Source organism: Agelaius phoeniceus, chromosome Z, assembly GCF_051311805.1.
Source record: "Agelaius phoeniceus isolate bAgePho1 chromosome Z, bAgePho1.hap1, whole genome shotgun sequence".
NCBI classification, from domain to species: Eukaryota; Metazoa; Chordata; class Aves; order Passeriformes; family Icteridae; genus Agelaius; species Agelaius phoeniceus.
The window spans coordinates 43409828-43434375 of NC_135303.1; the positions used below are offsets into that span (position 1 = coordinate 43409828).

The following is a 24548-nucleotide window of genomic DNA, read 5'->3' on the forward strand; positions in this document are numbered from 1 at the left end:
TAAGTGCAAATATTACACCATTAAATCTAAGTCTTTTCACTGCTTTAAAACTTAATTTCCTAACAACAGGATGAACTGAGTCACAATTTTCAAGCAAAAACTGTGAACGCAGGTTAAACAAAGAAGTTATCAAAAATTATATAGAGGTATAGCCCCTACAAGGGAATGCTTCAGTTTCTTGTTATCTGCTACTACCTATAGACACCTCACTACCATGCTTCAAGCTCTTTTATCTTTTTATTAGTAGAGTAGTAGTATTATTAGTACAAATACAAACTATTTGTATTCTCTCAAAAACTTGAGAATTTAATATAATTTCTTCCTAAACACCTCTACTTAATGTAGTCTTCCAAGGCTTTAAATCTTAAATCTCTAAGTGCTAAAATCAGTATTTCAGTAAATATTCACATTCGCTAGCTCAAGTGTAATCTTTCTGCTTAAAACACAACTTGTCCTTAAGAGTAGTGTCCAATTCTTTTAGAATACATGTTTCTGTGGGGGAAAGAAAACTCCAACAAAAAACTACTACCCAGTATGTCCAGATGAAAATGGGTTAAAAACTTACCTCCAAAGCAGACAGATTTATATTGAGAAAAGGAGTACATTAGGAACAGGTATGCCTCCTCAGCAAGCACAGTAAAAACAAGGACATACTGCTTTTTCTTACAGCAATGTTTTCAGAGGCCATTGTGCCAGGGAAGTGTTCTCAATTTTCACTTAAATTTTTATGCGATACCACGATTCAAGAACTCTTCTTAATTTGATTTCTAGTAAGAAGATGTTGCAGCATATCGCAAAGATGAGGTCTCAGCTGTCACCAGCCAGTGACAGGTTGTTGCCCGAAATAGGAGAGTACATTGCTGTACATATCCTGTATATTCATCAAGTCCACCTCCCGTCTCCCCTCAAATAAGGACTGTTCCACTCCAAACAAAACTTCAAGGCCACTTTTCCCAATACACAAGACTACCTTACTGAACATGTACATGCTGAGTTCATGGTGGAAGCCTGCAGTAGCACACTTCTGTGGACAGTGCAAACTGGAAATCCAGACTGCCCTTTGTAAAGGCAACTTACATCCACCTCTGTGGAACTAAAAGACCTCAACACAGCTCACCTACAAGTTTAGATTAAGCTGATAAACACAACCACATCTCAAAGGTCCTGATTTTACAGCCTGTTGTACAATAAGGAATGCATTGAAAAAACAGACACTGAAGCAACAGTCTTTCAGCATTATCATCAGAAGGGTTTCCCTGTTTTAGTTCACCCCTCAAAGTGTTCCAGCTCTAACAGCTACAGCCAGAGTCACAGGCCTGAGGTGGGTCATGGGATCCACATCTGTTGCCACTCAGCTGAGGGCATGAAGGGACCAATCTGACAAATATAGACTTAAAACCAGTCTTTTTTATATTTGAGGGGACTAGGATGAGAAGTCTTCCTCAGGATATATAACCAATTAAGGACAGGACACTGCTCAAAAGGAAGACCTCATAAAATGCTGCTGTATGTAGCAGAGAGGAAGACCAGAAAACAGGCTTTCAGAAGATTTGGTCTGAAGTGACTGACACCCAAAAGTCCACTTGGTGAATGGAAGCAAATGTATGTATGTGCTAAGAACAGAAACCAGCTGAAAATCCTGCCACTGATGGAAACAGAAGCAGAGGTTTTCCCAGAAGTCTCAAGATACTGTAGCAGTTTTAAATCAGAGTCATAAGTGTCTGACAAAAGAAAAACAATTATCAAGTTCACTGCCATAAAACATGATATGGGAATTATGCACTACATTCACAGAATAGCGATTCTGTTTTGGCCTTAGAGGGACTAGTACAGAAGAACACTTTAAAACTTGCAGTCTGCAACTATCACTATCTTGCTAAAAATAGGAAATACTCAACTTAGAATTTAAGTACAAATAAAATATATAAACTGAAAGGAGATCAAGTCTCCAAACATTTCCTACTTTTCATATTCTTAAGAGTCTCAAAAGACGTTTCCTGTATTTCACATTTATAATTCTGATCCCGACTCGTGCCCAAACAATGAGAGCACAGGGATTTCAGATGCACTAGGAATAAAAAAAAGCAGTTACCTTTCAAGGAGGACAGGATACAGAGTATAATATTAAGCCCTCCACATGAATAATATAAACAGAAATAGAATCTTAAATACAAGACCTCAATTATTTTCCTGAAGGAAATGAGTAAACCTCAGGTTATACTTAAGAAGCTTCCACTACTGACAGAGACTCTGACAAACACAACACTTGGGCATCTCTTGCACTATTCCACAGACACATCTAGAGATGCACAAAACAAATCCATTCAACTTAAAGTTCACTGGAATATCTTACAACCCTTCTGGAAAAACTATTACTGCATGAATGAAAGACAAGAGAGTCAACATTTAATATGACAAAAAAGCTTGAAAACGTGCTAGATTAACAGAGGTCTGTTTGTCTCAAGACTACCATAACTTCAAAAGTAAGCATAACCATGCTTTACATTAATAAACCCTCTTACAAATAAGACAGATACTGGATTTAAAACAAAATAAATTAACAATAATTAAAAACCCCAACCAAAGAAAGGAAAAAAACCCCTCAAAACAGTAGACTGTAACAGATCTCCGTGCCTGGCATTTACAGCATTTTGAATCCATGCAGAAAGCCACAACCTTCTTAGAGAACTTTGCATAGCATGGGGAGGGGGTAGGGTGCAAAGATGCAGCATCAATCTTAGTAGTAACAAGCAGGTTTTTGTTGGTTTTTTAGTTTTTGTTGGTTTTTTAGTTTTTGGTTTTTGTTTTTTTTTTTCTTTGCTTGTCTTTACTTGCATAAGACTTGGCTTTTGAGCAATGCTTACAGACTTCCATCAACTTTACATAGTACTGTTTGCCCCTTCTAACATCTCCATTTCTGTGTCAGGAGTTGCCTATGCAACTCAGGAAGGACCTTACTGAACTGCTGAAGTGTTCTGGCTGCAGAGCTGTGCAGCAGCCTTAGGGTGAGCTGCACTGGTCCAAGGATTCTCTCCCTCAGAGAAACAGGGATGGACTCTTACAAGACACTAATCAGCAGCAACATGGAACTTGGGGCTCAAACAGAAAACAAACTGTGATTGCTAAACATGAGGACAGCACATCTTATGGTCTGGCCTGGTGCTCTGAGTGAACAGACAACCAACCACCTGCCTATAATGTGGTGTACAGCAAGTGACAGTAACGTGCACTAAGAACTGAATCCTCCTCTCAATATTATTCAGCTATGTGAAGAACAAGCAGCCAGCTTAAGGTGGGTAAGTAATACTCAAAATCTGAGGAGATTTGAATTTCAGTGAAGAACAAATTTTACCTGGGAGTGAAAAGATGTGTGTGTATAGTATTAAAATCAAAATGCTGTCAAAACTTTAACTTTTAACATAGCTGAAAGATTGCATAATTATAAATTTATGTAACTCTTGCAGAAATTTAAGGGAAAAGAACCCCACCTTTAGATTTCTTCCAAGATAAATTGTTCTGTTTCAGGTCTGCCAGCACAGTGCAATTTGACCTTAAGAATACAGTCCTGAGGTATTTAAATTACTCTGTCAAGACTGCTAAATGTTCTGGCATCAGAGCCTCTCTCAGCCTTTGCTGACTGAAAACATCAGTGAAACTCACTAGATTTTAACTTCCACACAGGATTCCCTTTTGCTTCTTAGATCAAATCCTTAGAATGTTAGATCAATGTTCTTTAATACTAGTGTATTTTAATTCTCTCACCTTCCCAGCTCACTCACCTCTGGTATTTTAATAGAGATTTTACACAACTCGTGCATAATTCATTGCTACCCAAGGATATTAGTTAATCAAAGAATTACTACAAAAAAGGGACATTACAAAAATTTTTATCTACATGTATTGGTGGTGAAGACAGGAACAATCTCAATAGCTTTTATTTGTTGCACTGAACTCAGAAATCAAACCAGCATCTCTCTTTTTTTCAATATTTTGCTATTTTCCATTAAGTGTTTGAAGTGTTTTCAAGAATACTATTCTTGGTAAAATTTCTTAAGTGTGCAGCTACTGAACAGTTAAGTTAGACGATAATTCCTTTACAATTAATCTTCTTGTAAATCTAAGTAGTAGTTCAAGACACCAAGTGAAACCACATTGCATAATGCCAAGTTTTAATGGCAACGACTCAAAGAACACCAATGAACTTGCAGCACAGCCCTCATTTCAAGTCCTTCCTTGCTATATACAGCACTTTTTTGAGTATTTGTAAAGCTGAATGCTTAGTATTCACTCTTCTACTGAAGTTTTAAGTAGCTCTTCTCATTACACAACTTTCTACAGTAGGGCAGTCAACTGGGTGATGATGGCAAAATAGGACATCTTGTGTTTATAGCCAAAGAATTTGTCAAATTCATTCCAATAGGAAGTTGGAAGAATGTCACACATTAAGCCTGTTTTTATTTTTATTACATGCAAAGTTATAAAGGAGTGGGAAGAAAACCTACAGATTTAAATCTTTAGATAAAATATTCCTTAAATTCATATTCCCCTGAAAGGTAATAATTACCCATGTAAACATCTCAATAATCCCAACAACTTCAGAGAAGGAAAACCTTATTAAATTTTACTTTTAAGCAGCTTTACGCTAAGTAGAATACATCCATCTTATAAATGCTATCTTATAGAAAAAGACAACTCTAAGGCCTCTAGCCTGGACAAACTATTTTCCCCCCCTTTCCAACACATACTTGCATACATGTTTGCACATGTCTCATCAGCATTCTCTATTAAGAGAAATGCCAGGTCCTGCATGCAGAGGTTCTGCCACTTCAAGCACTCAAAAGCGAGGAACGAGCACAGCATTACTGTCATCTTCAGTGTCCCCTTGGCAGCTACAATCCACAAAGGACTGTGTCCATCATTAAGGCAGCCTAACATCCATGAAGAAAAGTCTAAAATATTGTCCTGTGTCTTCCTGTCTACATAAAAAGCTGCCTCCTACTCACCACCCCGCATGTTTCTCAGCCAGTCCAGAGAGGCCATTTGTTTTCCCACTCCTTTTTAGACAGTGAATCTTAAAACACTCTCTTGTTAATGTATAACTCTTTTACTTCACATTGAAAGATAATTCTGTTCAGATAATCTCACAATAAATTTACTTGGATCTTTTTTCTTTCCAGGAGTTTTCTCATAAAAAACCCCCTAACGGAGGGAAGGGGAAGCAATGGAGCACTTCTCCTCTCCCAAGCAAAACCCAAGAAAAAAGAACATGCACTCAATTTTCTTAACCCTATGTGTAAATCAGCGACTCTCATAACCAGTTTGTTTCTCTGAGTTTTCCACATTTGGGAAGAACTGATCTTTCCAGAACAACCTAAATGAAAAAAAGTCATGGACAAGCAAGCAGGTAAGAAGAAAAATCACTCCAGGCATAAAAAGTCCATGTTTTTACTGTCTCTTAAATAGAACAGAGATAAACTTGCAAGCAGCATCATCTTCCAAAACAGAAGCCATAAGAAAATATTTTACCTTTTAGAAGATGAGATTGTTTCCACACTGAAGTTGCATAACTTAGTGAAGCCCAAACTTCACAGGCTATGTGCAGTACACATAAGCCTGTTTACAGTGCAAATAAACCATAAATTATGCAGTTAAGGGCACTGTATAATTATAGATGCATACCATCCAGCTGAAAAGGGTTCACATATCTAACACACCCCTAAGTGAATTCACCAGCAGAGTATACACCCACCCTTAATATTCAGTTAAATCAGAAAGCAATACAACAGCCACCAGGTTAGACAAGACTAACACTGCTAATCCTTGCTTTGGAGATATACACCTGAAAATTGCTTGAGATATTTTGCAAAAAATTCAGTAAAGTATTCCATGAAGCATTCCACAGGATCTTCTTTTAAAAAGGGGAAGAGGTAATAGGATTTTGTGTTGCTATCAATATTAAAAAACCCAACCCATAATCCAGCATTTGGCAAATCCACATTTTTCAATGTATTTTATTTCAAGAAAACACTAAGCGGCATGCCCTTAGGGATGAGAAAAAATATATCCAATGACATGCAGGCTAGTATAGAAGCTGTGGATCAGAAGTATCTGTCACAACCCCAATCCAGAGCATCACACATCAGGGTCAGGACAGTCAGTTTCCTCTGAGTAGGATTACACTGAGTTCAGTCACAATGGGAGGATACATCACACTGTGACTGAACCAGCAAAGTTGCTTCCAGTTTTATATACTAACGAGGAACAAACTTGAACTATCAATCTAGTAAAGTACTAAGCATTCCTGCAGAAGTCCCAAAAATGCACAGAGAGCGCAAACCCCTAATTTTTTTCTTTTGAAACCTAAATATGCACTAGAACTCCTATTCAATAATTTTTCATATGAAGGTATACAAAAACATCTCAGTTACATCTCATTTTTTGAAGCTGAAAGTTATGGGTTAGATTCTGAGTTTATCAAACAGGCTGGGGTTTTGTTTTTGCTTGGTTTGGTTTTTTTTGGGAGGGGGAGGGTTTTTTTTGTTTGTTTTTTGTTTTTGTCATTGACTTACCAACTCTGGACAAATAGGAACACTGTGGTCTATAAAAAGGAAGTAACCTCTGCAAAGGCCCTTTGATTGAGACCTCATAAGAGACTTCCTTCAGCCAAGACGCTCCCTCCAGAGGCAGAAAATACCTTGGACCTCAACTTGACCTTGGCTCACCATTGCTCCCTGGCCGATCTGAGGAGCAACAAAAAGCCTCACAGTAGGCTGGGCACTTCTATTGCTTCACTGATAAATGCAGTGAGGTTGTGACTAGATGATCTTTAAGGTCCCTTCCAACCCCTTAACATCCTATGATTCGGTGATCTTGGAAAATCTATCACAAAAAACTTGGCCTGAAACCCCATGTCCAAGAAGGAAGAGGAGTAAATAAAGGAGAAGACAGTAAAGCAGTTTTTGCACTCAAATCATGCCCACTAACACTGAAAGGTGCTGCTGAAGTTCAACAGACCGGACTGGTAACTTGAGCCAGAATTTACTTGAAGCATTAACAATCAGCATTTAAAGATACTTTTCTCTAATTAGACAGAGATTTTCTTTATTTTAGCAAAGAGGCTATCATTTTGGCTTATGACAACTCCAGAGTTTCAGCTCTGCTTTAGCTAAAGATATCTAACGTACAAACACCTGAGTTTAGTGTCATTGAGAAGGTCTTTGTCTGGTATCTAACCTACAATTCCACTTTTTGCTCTTGGGAAAGCAGGAAATAAAAAGCATCACTGTCATCATTCATATCTGTCTACTCCATTTTCACCTTTTTTTTTTAAAGTGAAAATAATTAAATTAATCACTTAGCAAGGTGAAGGCAGATTAAAAATTCAAATATGGCTAGCATGAAGTAAGTGACCACAACTCCCCTGAAGGGAACACTTTGATTTGGGAGACCTGGCTTGATCTCCTCTAACCACCTCCTTTTTTTTTGCCTACATAGTCAACAGAACTTCCATGTCCAGAACCATCCTTGACATAAAAGTAATGTTGGCCCACTGCAAGGCATTACACACCAACCAATACTACTGGAACACAAACAGATTCCCTTTCTCATGACTGCACAAAAGAAAGCTTCAAAAGTCCTGGAGCACAAAATTAATTTGCTCAATTTTCCCCTAAAGTAGAAAATGAGAGAGGACTGAGGACAAGACATCTGCCAGAAACACATAGGGGGCTTTCAGTAGATAAGCATCTGTCCACATCTTTCATCCACTGTACTTGTGTGCCATGAGCCCCTATTTTTTACACAGGGGTATTTAAGTTTCAAATAGTATAATCCACTTTATTAAATCTTATGAATACACTACAGATAAAACACTTTTATCAATACTGGTATTTTATTTTTGTTTCAACTGTCTTTCAGTGCTCTGCACTGCTTTTTAAGCACAAATGTTTTTAGAGGGGAACTTTATTTCATGTCTCAAACATGCTTCTAGTTAGAAGGGAGCCACTATCCAAGTGATCAGCTAGCAAACCCTGCTGTTTAATGAGGAAGAATGAGCTAGTTGGAACATACACTGCCTTCAGGCACCAACACCTGTGAAACATGTTCAAAAGTCTGCATTTCCTGACAATTTTATTTAATCTACTCTCTCAGAATTTCGGAGCTCAATTGTTTAAATGAGTATCCCCAGTCTTCTGCTATTGGATTAAAAAAGGAGATGAGAAAAGTAACTCTCAAGATTTGTTTCTAAAAATTTGAGAAACTGAATTTAGTAAACAAGTGTGTGAGGAGTTGTAACATAACAGAAAAAGAATTTGGAATGCCAAACATTAGAGATGTAAAGACCAGAGCCCTAGAAATAAGAGTAATTCATACATAACCAACAGTTATTTCAGCATTTCACTCTAAGGATTTGTAAAAGGAAAAAGTAGCACCATAAAACTTGAAGTATTATTAAGGATGTTACACTATCTTTCAGAAAATGAGGAAGCAGACAGTATTCAAGCAACATGCAATATTGCATTTCTTCAGCTAAGGTATATAACAATTCCTCAGTTAAAGCAATTCAACTGTACATATAAAGTGTTAAGGTGGTTAGGAAAATGTAATTTTCTATACTTTCTATACCTAATCTAACTCTAAATATAAACACTACAAAGAACCATTTACTACATGAAATCCTAGTTTACTACTTGTCTACTGTCTACTGACATTGGCTGAATGCTTGTTACACCTGTAAAACAAATCAGGAAGTCAAAACAGTTCAGTGTCTTTAAATTATTTTAACCCTACATACCTTTATAGTCTTAGTTTGTAGTCTCAATCCATTTAGGGTATTGATAGCTTTTTCGGCATCCTTGGGGTCAACGTAGTTCACAAAACCATAACCCAAGCTCTGTCCTGATTAAAAACATAAAAGTGTTTTACATCATTAATACTGCAGTGCCACAAAATGAATAGCTAATTACTTATAACCTACAGACACACTCTGAGCAAATATTGCTTATATTGAAGAACACCTCCCACTCCAAAGGATCATAACATCTAATTTTTCCACTAACACTGGTAGATTTCAAGTACCTACCTCTGTTGTTGTGATCAACATAGAAATTACTACATTCAAGTTTAATGCAAGACTTAAAAACTGATATGCCTACTGAACCTACTAAGAGTAGGTTCAGAAGTGTATTATGATCTGTTTGACACTAGACGATGTGCAGAAGCATCAAGTTTAAAGTGACATCAGGAATCCACTACTTACTCTTAAACCTTTTTATTGAACAGAAGAAGTATAGTGGCAAAATTCTGGACTACTGCTTGAAAATGAAGTACATCTCAAAGTCACTCAATGTCAGAATTTGAGCCGAATAAGAAGCCAAAAAAATTTACAGATGTTACTCATATACTACATAGAGCCTTTCAGTAACAAGGAGTTTAAAGGCTCATTTTGTTCCAACATTCAAAACAAAAGGTACAAGTATCTGATCAAGAACTAAATATCAGCTAAAGGTGCAGTATTATTTTCAGGGTTTTTTAGTGCTGGAAATTCAGATGACAGATGGACATAAAGCATTTTTCATTAGTTCTTATCTCTAAACAACAGCCCCTTTTCTAATCCTTACTTTTGCCTAAGCACTTACTAAACACTTGACTTTAGCAGTAGTCCTCTTTTGACAACTTCAAAACCTACAGTACACTATCCCTAACTAGCATCCTACTTTAGAAGTACTTTCAGTGCATAAGAATGCAAACAGGTGGAAAATTTTAACATAATGAAAAGATATACTTAGCAAGAATACTATCCTTTATTAGCATAAATCTTCCCAGAAACACTCCCATACTCTGAGGTGGTTTTGCTTGTTGGTTTGAGATTTTTGGGTTTAAGACACCAAAACAAGATAAAATAAATTGTCAACAAGCCATAGGGAGCATCCAACATATCAAATTCACAAAATGCTAGTTAGAATGATTAGCTTGGGTACAAAACATTACATAAAGTACAAATGTCATATTCATTCATTGTCCAAAAAAGATATAATAGAATTCATGCTTTATCAAATTCTTGTATGGTATCTATACAGTATGCATTTAAAAGTATGAAATGCAAAAAAACAGCAGAAAATTTTGCATTTAATTAAATACCATAAGTGCGTTTACTAACTAGTCATTAGTTAGTAATGCCATCACTGGCATTTACAATTTTGCACCTATTATGCCTACCATGGCACCAAAGGTCAGAGGACACCACCACCCTACTCCCTAAAGCTATTTGCATTCTCGTATCTCCTCCTCAAAGTACCTCAGGCAAACAAATTGTCTAGAGGGATCTGTGAACAGGTTATACACACATTAACAGAGAATCCAAACCCCAACAAGACAGAAGACTGAGCACCTGCTCTAGAGAACCCTGCTCTGAGCAGGAGGTTAGACTCCATGATCTTCATGCCTTTAGCCTCAGCAGTTTGTCATGTTTCTGTAACAAACCATATGGAAACACACAAAAGCATTTCTCCATTCATTTACAGCTCTGCCTAGATACTGCTACATTTCTAATCCTAGAAGCCTTTTTACTCATTAGTTTGATTACAGTAGAGCAATTTCTGTACCTGTCACCTCCATCACTCCCACTGTGTCGGCACTGTCTGCAGAAACTCTTCCCAACAGCATCTCCGAAAGAGATGCATTCATTTTATGTGATGTGTTATCTACTAATACAGAAATGCTGATTTCAGGCAATTTGTTTTAATCTCCTGAGGAGCCCTCTTAAATGACAACCTTAAAAGATGTTAAAGTGTCAAAGTGAAAGAAAGGTATTTCATACAGGATGTTCCCAATACAACAATTCCAGATCTAACAGAAAAAGATGGGAAAAATTATTTCTCCTATCCCTCTCCGCTGATGTGTTCTGCTTTTCATATAAAAAACACCCAAACTGCTACAGACAAAGAGCTTACCCAGCTGTTACAAAGGATTCAATTCATGACCATTCTTTTGGAGACACTCTATTAGTTGGACTTGATAAATACTAGGAAACTAACCTTGGAAAGTGCACCAAAAAACACAGTAATTTATTCAGAACAAGTCTGAAATATTTTATGAAGTTTTATTCTATGATTTTACAATTAAAGAAAAGCTTTCACCGTGAGAGTGGTAGAACACTGAAACAGACAACCTGAGGGGCTGTAAGTCTCCATTCCTGGAGATACTCAAGAGCCTACATGGACATGGACCTGAGCAACTTGCTGAAGGAAAATCTGCTTGAGAAACAGGAAATGACTAGATTATCTCCAGAAGTTCTTTTCACCCTCAGTGAATCTGTAAATGGGATTCTATTTACTTCAGTTTTGTTTTACACAGGTTATCACCTAAAATTCAAAAGTGTTCTCTAAAATCCTCATTTATTTAGAAAGGTTAAGAAAATGCAAAACTTAAACATTAAAATTTTTCCTGAAGATTAGTGGTTTAATTAGACATTAACAATAATTGAGAGCCAAAAACCACCATCTTCAACAGCACATAAGAAAGATAAATGCTGACTTTGAACAAGAAATGCAAATAATTGTAAATCAAACCTGATTTCTGGAATCAGTGTTTGAGAAACCACATTTACATCTTCCTGCTTATATTAACCTCTTGTTAAGTGGTTTGTCAGTTCACAGACAGATGGCTGAGTTCCAGAAAATTCAGACAAGCATTAATAAAATGCAGTGGAAGCAGCTATTCCAAACACCCCATCGGATATCTCATTCCCAGCTATGTCTGACAGGTGGTGGGAAAATACAAAGTGGGTTACAAAGAAGAACTGCATTTCTAAGTGATAAGAACTTCAGTCCAAGCTTATTCAAGTACCACTATGGCTGCAACTACTAAAGACAAGTTTCATCTTATTGTGGATTTCATCTAGAGAGATCACCACATCCATCATGCACAAATTTTACTCAAATAAAATTATAGGCAACTGGCCAGGGTAACTCAAACCAATTCTCCTTCTGTGTGTTTTTTCCCTCATTCCTCAATGTCCAAACATTTGCTTTCAAGATAAAATGAGGAGAGGCTAGATTTAAACCAAATCAGCCACCATTTAGGATGTTTTAGAGGAACTTCAGTATTTAATGAATGTTATAACTAGTTGTATCGCCTGAAGATAAGGACTGAACAAAGACAAAACTGGACTCTTCCATCTGTACTTCTTCCACACCAAATTCCATTTGCCAAGACAGCAATGTCCTGCAGAACACACATTTGCTTAAAAAAAGATTATGTGTCTGAGTCTGTAAAAAGGTGACAGAACAAAGAAGGCAAATCTATAGCTATTCATAAGTTAAACAATCCCCAGACTTGAATGTGTATCAAAAAGCTGCTAGTCTCCTCCTAAGACAGGGTCAGGTCCACTAGGCTCTTGCCTTGGCTTTGTGTTTCCAATTTGTGATTCATGATGCTGTCTGAAAAAACTCTAACACCTCTCTAAGTCAGCTGTCCTCATGCTCTGTCTGATACTATGTGTTTAGCTATTTTGAATAACCAGTTTTACTTTTTGAGGATCTTTGAAATTAAGGCCTACTCAGCCTGAACAGACAAGAGACTACCTGTGTCATTTGTTCTTTATCTCATAACTCAGATCTACAAGTATTATTAAATTTAGATTATCCTAAATAAAGGAGTGCAAAGAGTTTCTTATTTAACTATCAGTTGACCTTAATCTCCTGGATAGTCCGTGTGGCTACTTCACAAACCTGCTTAAAGAGGTTTCTGTAAACTTCCTGCTAGATTTTATGCTTTTGACACCAAGAATATTAGACAACATGGTGCAGAAAAATCCCAACAGTTAGTTAAATGACTGGTAAAAGTCACCTGGTTAGGAAAAGTAAAAATGATTAAATGTTCTGAAAGGAATGAGGAAATAAATGGGGAAAAGCAGTCTGACTTGAATTTCCTTCAAAAAAAATCTGAAAAATCAAAAGCCACATCGTAGAAATAGTGCATCTCACAAGCCTGTAAGACATCAAAGAAGTTAGAATAAAAGCTATGATTTGAAAGTTCACATTACAGGCTCACAATTATTACTAACATTTTATCTTTTATGTAGCAGACACTTAAAGTCAAATTCAAGCACAAGTGGCAAAAAAATTTTCAGTTTGGCATTTCTTTGAACCTAGATATACTATATCCATTAGTGATTGACAAATGTTCAGTCTTTGTGGCCTACAAGAAAAAGTGCAGAAAGCACTATGCTATTCAGTTTAATAGGGGAAACTGTTCAATTTTTATTGCATGTTTTTGAGCTTCATAAATATGACTTGATCAACATGTATGATGTCGCAAATTAAACAGTAGTTAATTAGATAATGCCAAGTTGCTTTTCAGCACCATAGGCAATAGATGGAATGGATTTTGAGAGGGGAAGGGCAAAAAGTTAACTTCAAACAATTTAATTCTAATCAGTCTAATCAGACTACTCAAGAGACTGATTGGACATTCAAGTGTACATCAGAAAAGCATAAATGAAGTAATTATCCCCATTAAAAAACAAGTAATGAACATACTAATTCAGTATTTAGGAAAGGAAAGCAGACAGGCTTCACAAGCACCTATCACCAAAAGACCAAAAAAGTTTCAAATTGAAATAACTAAATAGGAAATCATAGCTATGGTCACAGTGCTCCTGCATTTACTATTCTGCTTTGAAAGATGACTTTTTTAGCTTCAAAAATACACAGGCTAATTCACAATACTTATCAGAGAAGAAACACAAATGAACTAGTTGTATCTTACCCAAATTGTTTCATAAATATTTCCTATAAACTATAATGCATGCAGCTGTAAAAGCCCAAAGAAAATCCTCTGCTTCAAAACAAATAGATGCTATCCAGAGAGAAAAGAGGTCGTGTAAAGTAGATGTGATAGAGGTGACATTTATCCATTTTTAATGTTTTGCATTTAAAGGTAGCAGCAACATTCCTTAAAGCGGGATAGGACCCTCTCTGAAAGCTAAAGAATTAAATCTGGCCAGGGATGCCAAAGCAAACAAGAAAAGCATCTACACAGAAAGTTGGCGAAAGAAAACATTAGGAAAAATGTCGGTCCTCTCTAGAACAGGAAGATGACCTGGTTATCAGGGATATAAAAAAGTCTGAGGGATACTGAACAACTTTTCTTTCCTCAGTCTTCACCAGCAAGTGCTCCAGCCACATTGCCTAAGTTGTAGAAGCAAAGAAGGGACTGGGACAATGAAGAATCACCTACTGTACAAATGCATCAGGCTCAAAACCATCTAAGGAACCTGAAGGTGCACAAGTCTATAAGACCTGGTCAGATACATCCATGGGTTTCCTAAGGGAACCGGCAAAGGAAATAGCTAAACCACTATCCATCATATTTAAGAAGCTGCGTCAGTCTGATGAAGTTCCCCCTAACTGGAAAAGTGGAAACATAACCTCCATTTTCAAAAAGGGAAATAAATACAGTAGGGGAACTACAAGCTTGTCAGTCTCATCTCTGGGCATGAAATCATGAAGCAGATCCGCCAATTATAGTATGACACAAGGAAAACAGAGAGGTGACAACAGCCAGCATGGTTTCACTAAGGGCAAACTGCCAGACAAACTTGGTGACCTCCTACAATAGGGCTGAAGTGTTGGTGGGTGAGGGAAGAGTTACTGATGTCATCTACCCACAGTTACTTAAAGCATTTGATACTGTCCCACACAACATTCTTGTTTGTAAGCTGGAGAAACAAGGACTCCATGGTGGCTGAGGAACTGGCTGAATGTTCACTGACAAAGAGCTGCAGTCAATGTCTCAATGCCCAAGTGGACACCAAGGACAAGCAGCAGGTAATATTCTATGGGGCCACTGCTGGGACTGTCTCTGTTTCACTCTGTCACCAACATGGACAATGAGATCAAGGGCACCCTCAGCAAGCTTGCTGACAACACTGAGCCGCATGGCACCATCGATACACCCGAGGGAAGGGATGCCATCCAGAGGGATCTGGACAGCTTGAAAGGTGCGTGCATCTGTGATGATCTCAGGAAGCTCAACAAGGCCAAGTGCAAGGTCCTGGGTTTGGGGAAATCCCAAGGACAAACACAGGGTATGCAGAGAATGGAGTAGGTATAGGCCTGCTGAAGAGGACATGGGGGCTCTGGAGGATGAGAGGCTGGACATGACTCAGCCATGAGCACTCACAGCCCAGAAAGGCACACATGTCCTGGGCTGTATCTAAAGCAGTGTGGCCAGCAGGGCAGGGAGACGATTCTGCAGAACCTCTCCTGTGAGGAAGATCTAAAAAAACTGGGTTTGCTCTCCCTGGAGAAGAGAAGGTTCTGGAGAGATCTTACAGCACCTTCCAGTACCTAAAAGGAGCCTAAAAGAGAGCTGGAAAGTAACATTTTGCAAGGGCATGTAGTGATAGGACAAGGGGGAATGACTTTAAACTGGAAGAGAGAAGATTTAGATCAGGTGTCAGAAAGAAATGCTTTACTCTGAGTACAGTGAGACACTGGAACAGGTTGCCCAGAAAAACTGTGATGCCCCATCCTGAGAGAAGTGCAAGAACAGTCTGGATGGGGCTTTGAATAACTTATTCTACGGGAAAGTGTCCACGTCTAAGATCATCCCTGTTTGATGATCTTTCATGTTCTCTTCAAAAACAAACTATTTTATGTTTCTAAGAGTTCAGTTATCTCAACTGTTAATTTTGCATGAAAGTGTTCAATAACTATATGATATACATTAAAAGACTTGAAAGGTTGATGAATACAACTTTTAACCTAAAAGTAGTTAAATAAGCCTTTTCAAGAGAGGTGGAGTCCCTCACAAAGACACAGTGAACTTAAATACTGCCTTTTCAGTAGTCCTGCAACATTTTATAGCTCCTGAGAAGAATGGATATTGCTTTCTGCCTAACACCAGCTGATTAGTACAGTGGTTCTAGTTCATGACTGATTAAAGCATCTTGGTATTCTACTAGGTCTTCTCTGAAGTTTTTTTGGGCACAAATTTCAATAGGTTTGACCCTAGACATCTCTGGACTATATAAAGCCTGGTTCTGATGTTTCCTGCTGTCTAGCTATCTACTAGACCTGTGTTCTTATAACTTCCCTCTCTAAATAGCTGCTGCTGAAAGATCATTTTCCTGCATGCATATCTGAGAAGCTTGTCTTCCCCGACAGAATCTAGAGCCAGTGCTGTAGAACTTCTTTGCTTGAGCACGCAGCTGGTACCCTTTTTCCCCCAACACTGCTCTACTAGTATACAATGGTATCATTACCAGATAACTAGCAGGTGCTGAAAGGGGAGCTATTTCAGCACTAGAAGAGCTTCCACTGCTGCATTTCTTCCCACAGTCAACTATTTGCATCATTTCAACACACACTATCTACTCACATGAACCAGAACAGCCTTTTAACAATGCAGCACGATTCTTCTGAAAATCTGGGACACCCACCACATGAGGGAGTCCTTGGCTGCTGTTTCCCATCATAGCTATGGAATGCCCAGTGAAAGGGCTGAGCAAGCTAGCTTTTGGAAGCAATTGTTGATTACATTACCAGAGTACCCAGATAATCCTGCATCTTAACTGGAATTCTTAAACATTCCTGTAGTGTCTGAAGGTCAAACAAAACAAATAATTAACGGTATCAGGTAATAATTTTTTCCACAAAAACCAGAGTCATGACAAATTCTACAATCAGTCAAGCTCTCAAAACCTCTTCAGAATGTACTGATCAAATAAGACTAAATGAGTTCTATGAAATGTACTGTTTCATTTTATGGAGCAAGAAGAGCTCTCATTGTCAGGTAAAAGTAATGTAAGAAAAGCAGTCCCTAATTGAATTCACTAATTGAATTCACTAATTCAAACAAAAAAGAAAAAAACAACAAAAAAATCCCAAAATGTTTACAACCTCATTAATAATACATTTTAAAATTAATACACAACATCTTTTATACCATTATAAGGTATAAAACAAATTTCAAGGTCTAATACCAAAATTAATCACAGACTAATCATACTCTGGAAAATTAGAAGTCTGAATAGCAAATAACACATTCATATATTTCCACAGGACAACCAGAAATTATTGATAAGCATACATTAAAAAAATTGGATTTTTCTACAATAGTCACCATATCATCATTTCAGACATGTAAGGCTATTTCAACTTCTGCAAAAAAGATCTTATTGCAAAAGACTAAGTTATAGGAATATAACCAGTAAGAACTTCAATATCACAGAAGAAATCACAGGTAAAAAGACCTGTCTTGAAAAAAACCCCAAATGCGACATACTATTTGCATCAATATCACAATGAAGAACAAAACTGAGGTTAATAAAGGAACTAAAATTCATTGTCTACAATGAATTTCTCCAGAAACAGAACTCATAGGAACTCCAGAAGAGTGAGGATCTTATTTCTTTTTTTAATTTAACTTCAGCTACACACACCACCTTCAGTGTTTAACTCCTCCAAAAACTGTCATCCAGACCTTGACTGAAAGAGAATAGTCCATTTTCTAATGAACAGTAGTGTATTTTCTGCTTCCAGCCTGTAAGTCGTCCTTTTACAAGCAGTGCTTTCAATAAACTACACTGTATTTAAAGCCACAAACTTCTGTCTCAGTGTATGAAGTTAATTGGCAAAGATCCACTAAACCAGTCCAAGAAAAAGCCAGCTTCATATTTTTGTAATCAAAACTTTTGACTGAGTCAAGTTCACAGAAACTTGGCATTAGGTTTTATTCTGCCTTTCATCACTCCGAAGGTTGTCTGCACTGGTGGAAGAATGCTGTTAAAAAGAAACATCTCTGACAACATATGAAGACCATATATGAATCTGTTATTAGAATTCATCTCAGATAATTTTTGCAAGTCTCCTAAAATTTCAGAGTGAAGATATGTTCCATGACCAATACACAAAAGTGGCACTACAGAAAATCCACAGGTTTATGGATTTTCTTTATGGATCAACCTAAAAGCTGCAAGTAGCAGCTATGTAGTCCTGAAAGCAAGCAAGAGTGGCCACAGAAAAGACAATACTACTAGACTCCAGCCAACTTCAGAAGCATGAAAAGCTTAACAGAGTTTTAGAGAGTAAAAACAGAGTACAAAACATTCAACCCTTTTGTCTGTGTGGATTTGCAATTTAAGACATCAGTATGCTCTACAATGTGCCAGAGGGATCCTGCAGAGTGACAACCCCACAGAGGACTTGTGAGCCAAGACAAGGCATCATTCAGTTGGTACCAGCTCTTTAACAAAAAAGTTGCCTCATCTTCCTAAGTCACTACTGTCATCTGTGATTAATGCCACGGAGACTACCACAGTATTATCCTGACACTGAATAAGGCTAGGAGCACACACTCACAATACACAACTCAATTAAGTGCAGCACTGTATCTGAAACTCCCTACATGGCTGTGGTCTAACAAGAAGGGCTAAATGCCTAAGTAGAGGATACCATCAAACTTTTTATTTACTCAATCTAAGTTACTGTTCAAGTTTCAAACTATATTTTACTTTGCACTAAGGCTTGAACTGAATTTTAAAAGCAGTTTAGCAAAATAAGGGAACCTGCATAAACTGTTGAGCAATCCCTAATTTAATTTCAGTTTGCTTATAGTTCCAGCAGATGGATTCTATTTACTGAAAACATTTGCTCATACATCACTGAGCAGGTGAAGCTGGGAAGCTTGTAAGAAAACACCTGTAAACTATGATCACTACTAGATTTCAGTATTTGATACTTCAATGCCTTTCTCCCAAACCATTTCTCAGCTATTGATCTAAATCTGGAATAATGATGGTTGAAGAATGAATGAAAAGGATCAAACACTGATCACACAACAAGTAGATTGTGTCTAATCTCAGCCAAGTTCAACTCCTTATTAATTTGGTGCCATCCTTCTGCATTATAGCTTATGGTCCTTCACATGTGAGGAACATCATCATCTGGTACTTCATCAACTTAAGCCTGTTGTTACTGGATGCAAAAGTGATGGTGCAGCTCTGGTTCTTCCCTGCAGCACAAGGAGAAAGTTCATGCTGGGTGGGTACCATGGATGCTAAGCATTGCCCAATGAAAGATGTTCAGCAAGCCAGAAGAGACATCAGCTGAAGGTTATTAACAGAGATCCACCATGTCCAAATAGAAAATCTCAATGTCAGAAAGTGTGGTTGAAAGCAGGAACTGCATGGAAAGGTGCATGCTGTTGCACAGGCAAAAGAAATCCTTATGGATACTACAGAAGGAGGAACACTTGAGAATCATGCCCATTATTGCCTTGGGTTCAAATATAACAAAAAATATGACAGCCAAAACCTACTTCAAATAATGAAGACTGAAGACACCCAGACCTTCTTACAAACTAGCCTGTCATATTACAAGAAGATCCTTACCACTCCAAGGTAAAAGAATACCATGGAATTTGCCAAACCAAATACTTTTCTGAAAGCTAGCTATATCCTTTAATTTATACCACTATTAATACTAACATGTTCCAGGCAACTCAGTTTTGTCTTTTGCAGTCAATTTACTCCTTGTCAGGAACATAGCCAGCAGTGCTAAATATTCTGTCTTACTGTATCCACCTAGTCACCGTAAATAAGCAAGTGGATGTAAAGCACTTTGTTCTACTCCTGGGGTTTCAAAATCTGTGGTAATGTGCTCACCCAAGTAAAAATATGGCATGACACTTTGTTGTGGTTTAAACCCAGCTGGCAACTAAGAACACACAGCCACAACTAACAACACTTCCCCTCACATCCTGGTCAAAAAGGGGAGAAGAATTTCAAAAAAAGCTCGCCAGTGAAGACCAGTTTAGTAATTTAAACAAAATAACTAATCATAACCACTAATAAAAGGAAATAAGAAAGGAGAGAAACCTTGAGGAAAACAAGTGATAGACAAAAAAACTGCTCATCATCATCCACTGATTTATACTTAATCCTATCCTTGAACTGTGAGCACCCATTTCAAGTAACTCCCCCAGTTTATAATTTGGGCATGGTTCCATTTGGAGGTTCCATGGAGTGGAATATACATCGTTGGCCAGTTCAGGTCCCTGAAATGTCAATGCTCCCACACCTGCTCTCTGGCAGAGCACAAAACAGTGAACAGTCTTTAATTCAGGGTAAACACTGCTCAGCAACAGCCAAACCATCAGTGTGTTATCAACATTATTTTCATACTGATTCCAAAGCACAGCTCTCTACCTACTGCTGAGAATAAAGGAACTCTCTCTCTCACCCAAAATCAGGACACACCTGAATTTGAATTCTTTTCCCAAACTTCACAAAAATACATACTACCTTGGAACGGTTGTTTTGTTTTGGTTTTTTGTCCAGGTTTTTACCTACTACTTAATCAGAATTTACCTACTACAAAATCTCAGAATTTTGAAAGTCATCCTGAAATGTGCCATGATCCTAAGTTTGAAAAATATTTCCCCGCTCTAGGGAACTTTTTCCTAGGTTAACTACCAATGTTACTTTAAATCACATGCTTGGGTTTTGGATTTTTTCTGGTTTTTAGTGATGAAGGAAAACCTGTAGAAAAATGATAATTTGTCCTCAAAACAATTTCTTTCCCTAGTGGAAGTCTTAACTGTCAACTCAAAAAATATGTGCTTGAAAGTATGTCCAAGGGGAGCATATTTTTTTCAATTTTAATAGCTGTAATTAACAAACAAGAACAAATGCTAATCTGCAATACTAAGTAGTTGGAAAAAGCCATTTCTTCTTGCAGTTGCTAAATGAACATAGGAAAAAAATACACTGAGAAAAGCTGAAGTTTTTGTTATTTGAATCTGAACTATGTCTCCACAGCAATTAATTCTGACATGAACAGAGAGAATTTCTTCCATAAGTAAGCATGGCTTTTTTAGTTTAGAAGCTGGGGGGGAAGAGAGGGGAGCCTAAATAATCAATGCATCTTACTATAGATGCAAGACTCCATAACCATTGTGCAGCTGCAAGTGCATTTCAAAAAGGGCTTTGGTTTAATATGCACAAAGCTACCACAAAGACTATGAAAAAAAACTCCTCTACAACAGATCCAGAAACTCAGAAGACAGGAAAGAATTCACATTACAAACCCCCTTCTATTTTAGTAAATGCTGCTAAATGCTTGAAATAAACAGAGGTAAAAAACAAAGTAATTGCAGCAACTGGCAAATAGCACAGAAATTTTGAAGATACTATGGCTGTGTCCTTGATAACTGTGGGAATTAGTAGATTTACAAAAAAAATTAAAGGAATCCTAAAATGAAATACAATATCTCAGCGCTCTCAGTTATTTTCTCTTTACTGTGGATTAAAGTATTAGGTCACTAAAACCACAGGCTTGTATAGTTTTCCTCTGTGGCATTCTACAGCTTTCTATTTCCACTCTGACATGACATACTGCAGGAAGAAAAATTCTACAGAGAATAATATAATAAGCCCTCTTCTGCAGTTGTACACAGAAAACCACAATGGCAGTCTGGCAAATTTTCACAGCAAGAGCTGCCAGTTGAAGTACGATGATAAAAGAAAATCAAATGCAGATATACATATATTTTATAGAAAATAAACACATGCAGCTACAAAGTTTCTTGCATGAATTTTAAAGTCTTGCTTCTGTAACACAATACACTATCTGCTTCAATACATAATGGACCAACCATGAACCTGGTGGAACCATTTGCAGCTTGAAGTCTTATTACTTGCCACTCAGCTTGTGGAGGCTGAGAGGAAGTATCTACTTTCTGTAGGATATCCAAGTCCCTAAAATCCACATGACATCCTTGGAGTGAAAGAGCTTCAGGGTGTGCAGGCCACTTACATCACTACCCAAACTGAGGCAGACATCACTGAAACAAATACCTTCATTATTATAAATACTCTGCTCTAATCTCACAGCACAGTCACCCTAAAAAGCAGTTACGCTGTAAGAACTTCAAGTTACGAGAGGTCTCTCTCACACACCAGCTCCCACTAGAATAAACATTTATCCAAACAGCTGGCCCAGGATCACCAAGATGTAACAGCAACATATACCTACATACAGGTACGAAAGAGTAAATAGTGTAAGATACATCAAACCAGCAGCCTGGGACTCCCAGGGTGGAAGCAAAGAACCCTACCTTAGCTAAAAGCACACAAGATAGCCCACATCACTATAGGACCAATGCCAGTTTGTATATCTCAGTGCTTTCATAGGCTTCTTGTAGATTATGGCAACCACTGACGAAAGTGAATGGTAATCTGTTTGCAGAAAAGTGCAAGATAATGTACATTGCAATTATCTCCATCAAAAAGCTCAGTGTTTGCTGAAAACAGAGTGACTTAGTGATCAGAAAGGTCCCTAATTATATTTAGTCATATAAAAAGAATTAAATTTTTAAAACATCAAGTTCTTGCTTATGCTATATATCGAGATCAACACATTAATTCAAGTTAATATATGATGAATAATCATTTTATAAACAGCTTGTTTCCACAAAGTTGGTGCTATGAGTGAACCCCTGGTAGGTTTAGTCAAACAGGTCTTTTCTACCTCTTTTACTTGTAAAAACAAAGCCTGTGAACTTCTGAAACATCAAAACAGTACTGTGTCTGTGTAACAGTGAAAGTCATATGAAAGTACGAAGAACATTAAGTGCTATCTTGAGTAACACAAGCTGAAACAATTTCCTTCATCCTCACCTGTTTACATGATTCATTTCCAGGAGACACGTGCAGTGCAATAAATTATGCCATTTACTATGGAAAGGTACAGTAAATGCTGCTAAATACTTTATAGTAATATTAAATAGCCATCAGAATTAAAAAACACCACAGAATTACCTGGGTTGAAAGAAACCCTGAAGACCATACAATTACATCCCCTCAGCAGATTTAAGATGTTAGCTGTGCTCTGGATCCAGACATAAAGCTGGTTTAAATCTTAACTCTTCCAGGATTATCCGTTCAGGATGGTACCTCAAGCACCCAAGCTGGCTAAGTAAGCCAATACTCTGCTGCTGCACTTTTCTCCAACAAGCACACAAAGTTCAAAATCATTTTATTAACTTTGTGCTATAACTCACCAAGTGAGTTAGGCCATATCAGAAATTTCATTTTAACATCAGCAGAGCTCAAAACATAAACTTGAAAATTTAAAAGATGATTTTATAATCAACCCTCCCTCGCCTCAGAAGATCTATACTTCAAGGTCTTGAGCAAGATGCTCCAGAGAGCACTTGGTCATGGCAGATAAATACATATAAATGAATATAAATAGAAATTTGCCTCCAATCCCATTTGGCTTCTATTCTTAATTTCACATTTTAGGCAAGTTTTGCACAACACATTCTACTGGCAAGATGCAGTTTTTCCAGGCAGCACCTTTTGTCCACAACCCTGCCTTAATCAGAAATTGTCAGGCTGACAGAAACTCACTCATCTCAGCACACCACCCAGCAGCAGCTAGCAAGCACCGGTGCATATCACAGACTCAGAACACCACAAAAGAGCAGGCAGCTTCAACTAGTTCTTCCTTTAGCTGCCAAATTACTCTACTCTTCAGCCAAGTGCACAAAACCCTGCAAAAACATCTGATGCATTAGAGTGATATAGGACTGCAAACACCAAACACACTGGGAGTAAAAGCTAACAAGGAAAAAGACCTGAGGAGTTTAACAAAGACAGCAAGCCTCTCTTGAAACATGATGACATTGTTGTGCTCTCATCATTCATGTGGTCCTCTCTGTCTCAGGCATTCATACTATATGAGCAAGTACCTGAAATTCCAGCTACTCATTGCCCTACCAGGCTCAATTTTTTTTTTTTTTTTTTTTTTGCCATGGGACTGCTTAAAACTTTCTGCACTGTAAATAAAGTAACTTTGAACACTAAGCCCTTCCACAGATATGCCACACCATATCTTCCTGCTTCCTCAGGGACATAGAAAACCACCTACTTTGTAGGCAGAACCCACCAACTTTGCTTCCTACCTTATCTTCAAGGCAGTAGTAAGCCTCAAATTCAGAGCCTCAGATTAAAGCACAATCACATTTTTTTCCCCATCTTCCTCTAAGGTTAGTTTAGATGCCCTAAAATTAGACTTCCATTAAGGGAAGTGAAAGATTTAGAGCTGGAGAGAAAACTAAGACTGCTCAGAGCAACAGTGACAAAAGACTTGAAAGAAACTGGCAGCCCAGGTTCAACTGAGATCATTTTCAAAGTCAGGAGTTTTAGATATGCAGTAGCACTGACTTAAGGTGCTGACATAAGGTTTCCCACAGCTCTGCCCTTGCCAGACACTAACATTTACAATGTTATGATAAAAGGAGTGAACACTACAGAGCTTAACAAGTTTCACATGTTCTAGATTCAAGCAGCCAGTCAGTTAACACACTTTGCATTGCTTCCACTGAGGACACAAAGAGGTTCCCCTTGATTACCAAAAGACTGCTGTACAAGTCACAGCAAGTGTAAGAGCCATCACTAAGAGATCGATGTTTCAGCCATGCTCTGCTGAAACAGGCCACTTGCCACTCAGAAAAGAAAATCCATTTCCAAGTCA

At 37.7% G+C, this 24548-nt stretch overlaps 1 protein-coding gene across 19 annotated transcripts in view; it reads right to left on the reverse strand.

The window, feature by feature from the left end:
- The window catches only part of ELAVL2 (ELAV like RNA binding protein 2), an 87907-nt gene that overhangs the window by 13038 nt on the left and 50321 nt on the right, over positions 1-24548 (reverse strand). For all 19 annotated transcript variants that reach the window (XM_077171961.1, XM_077171960.1, XM_077171958.1 and 16 more), the window contains one exon: positions 8795-8898. In XM_077171961.1, the coding sequence (XP_077028076.1) occupies positions 8795-8898 (104 nt within the window). The remainder of the gene's footprint in view (positions 1-8794; positions 8899-24548) is intronic.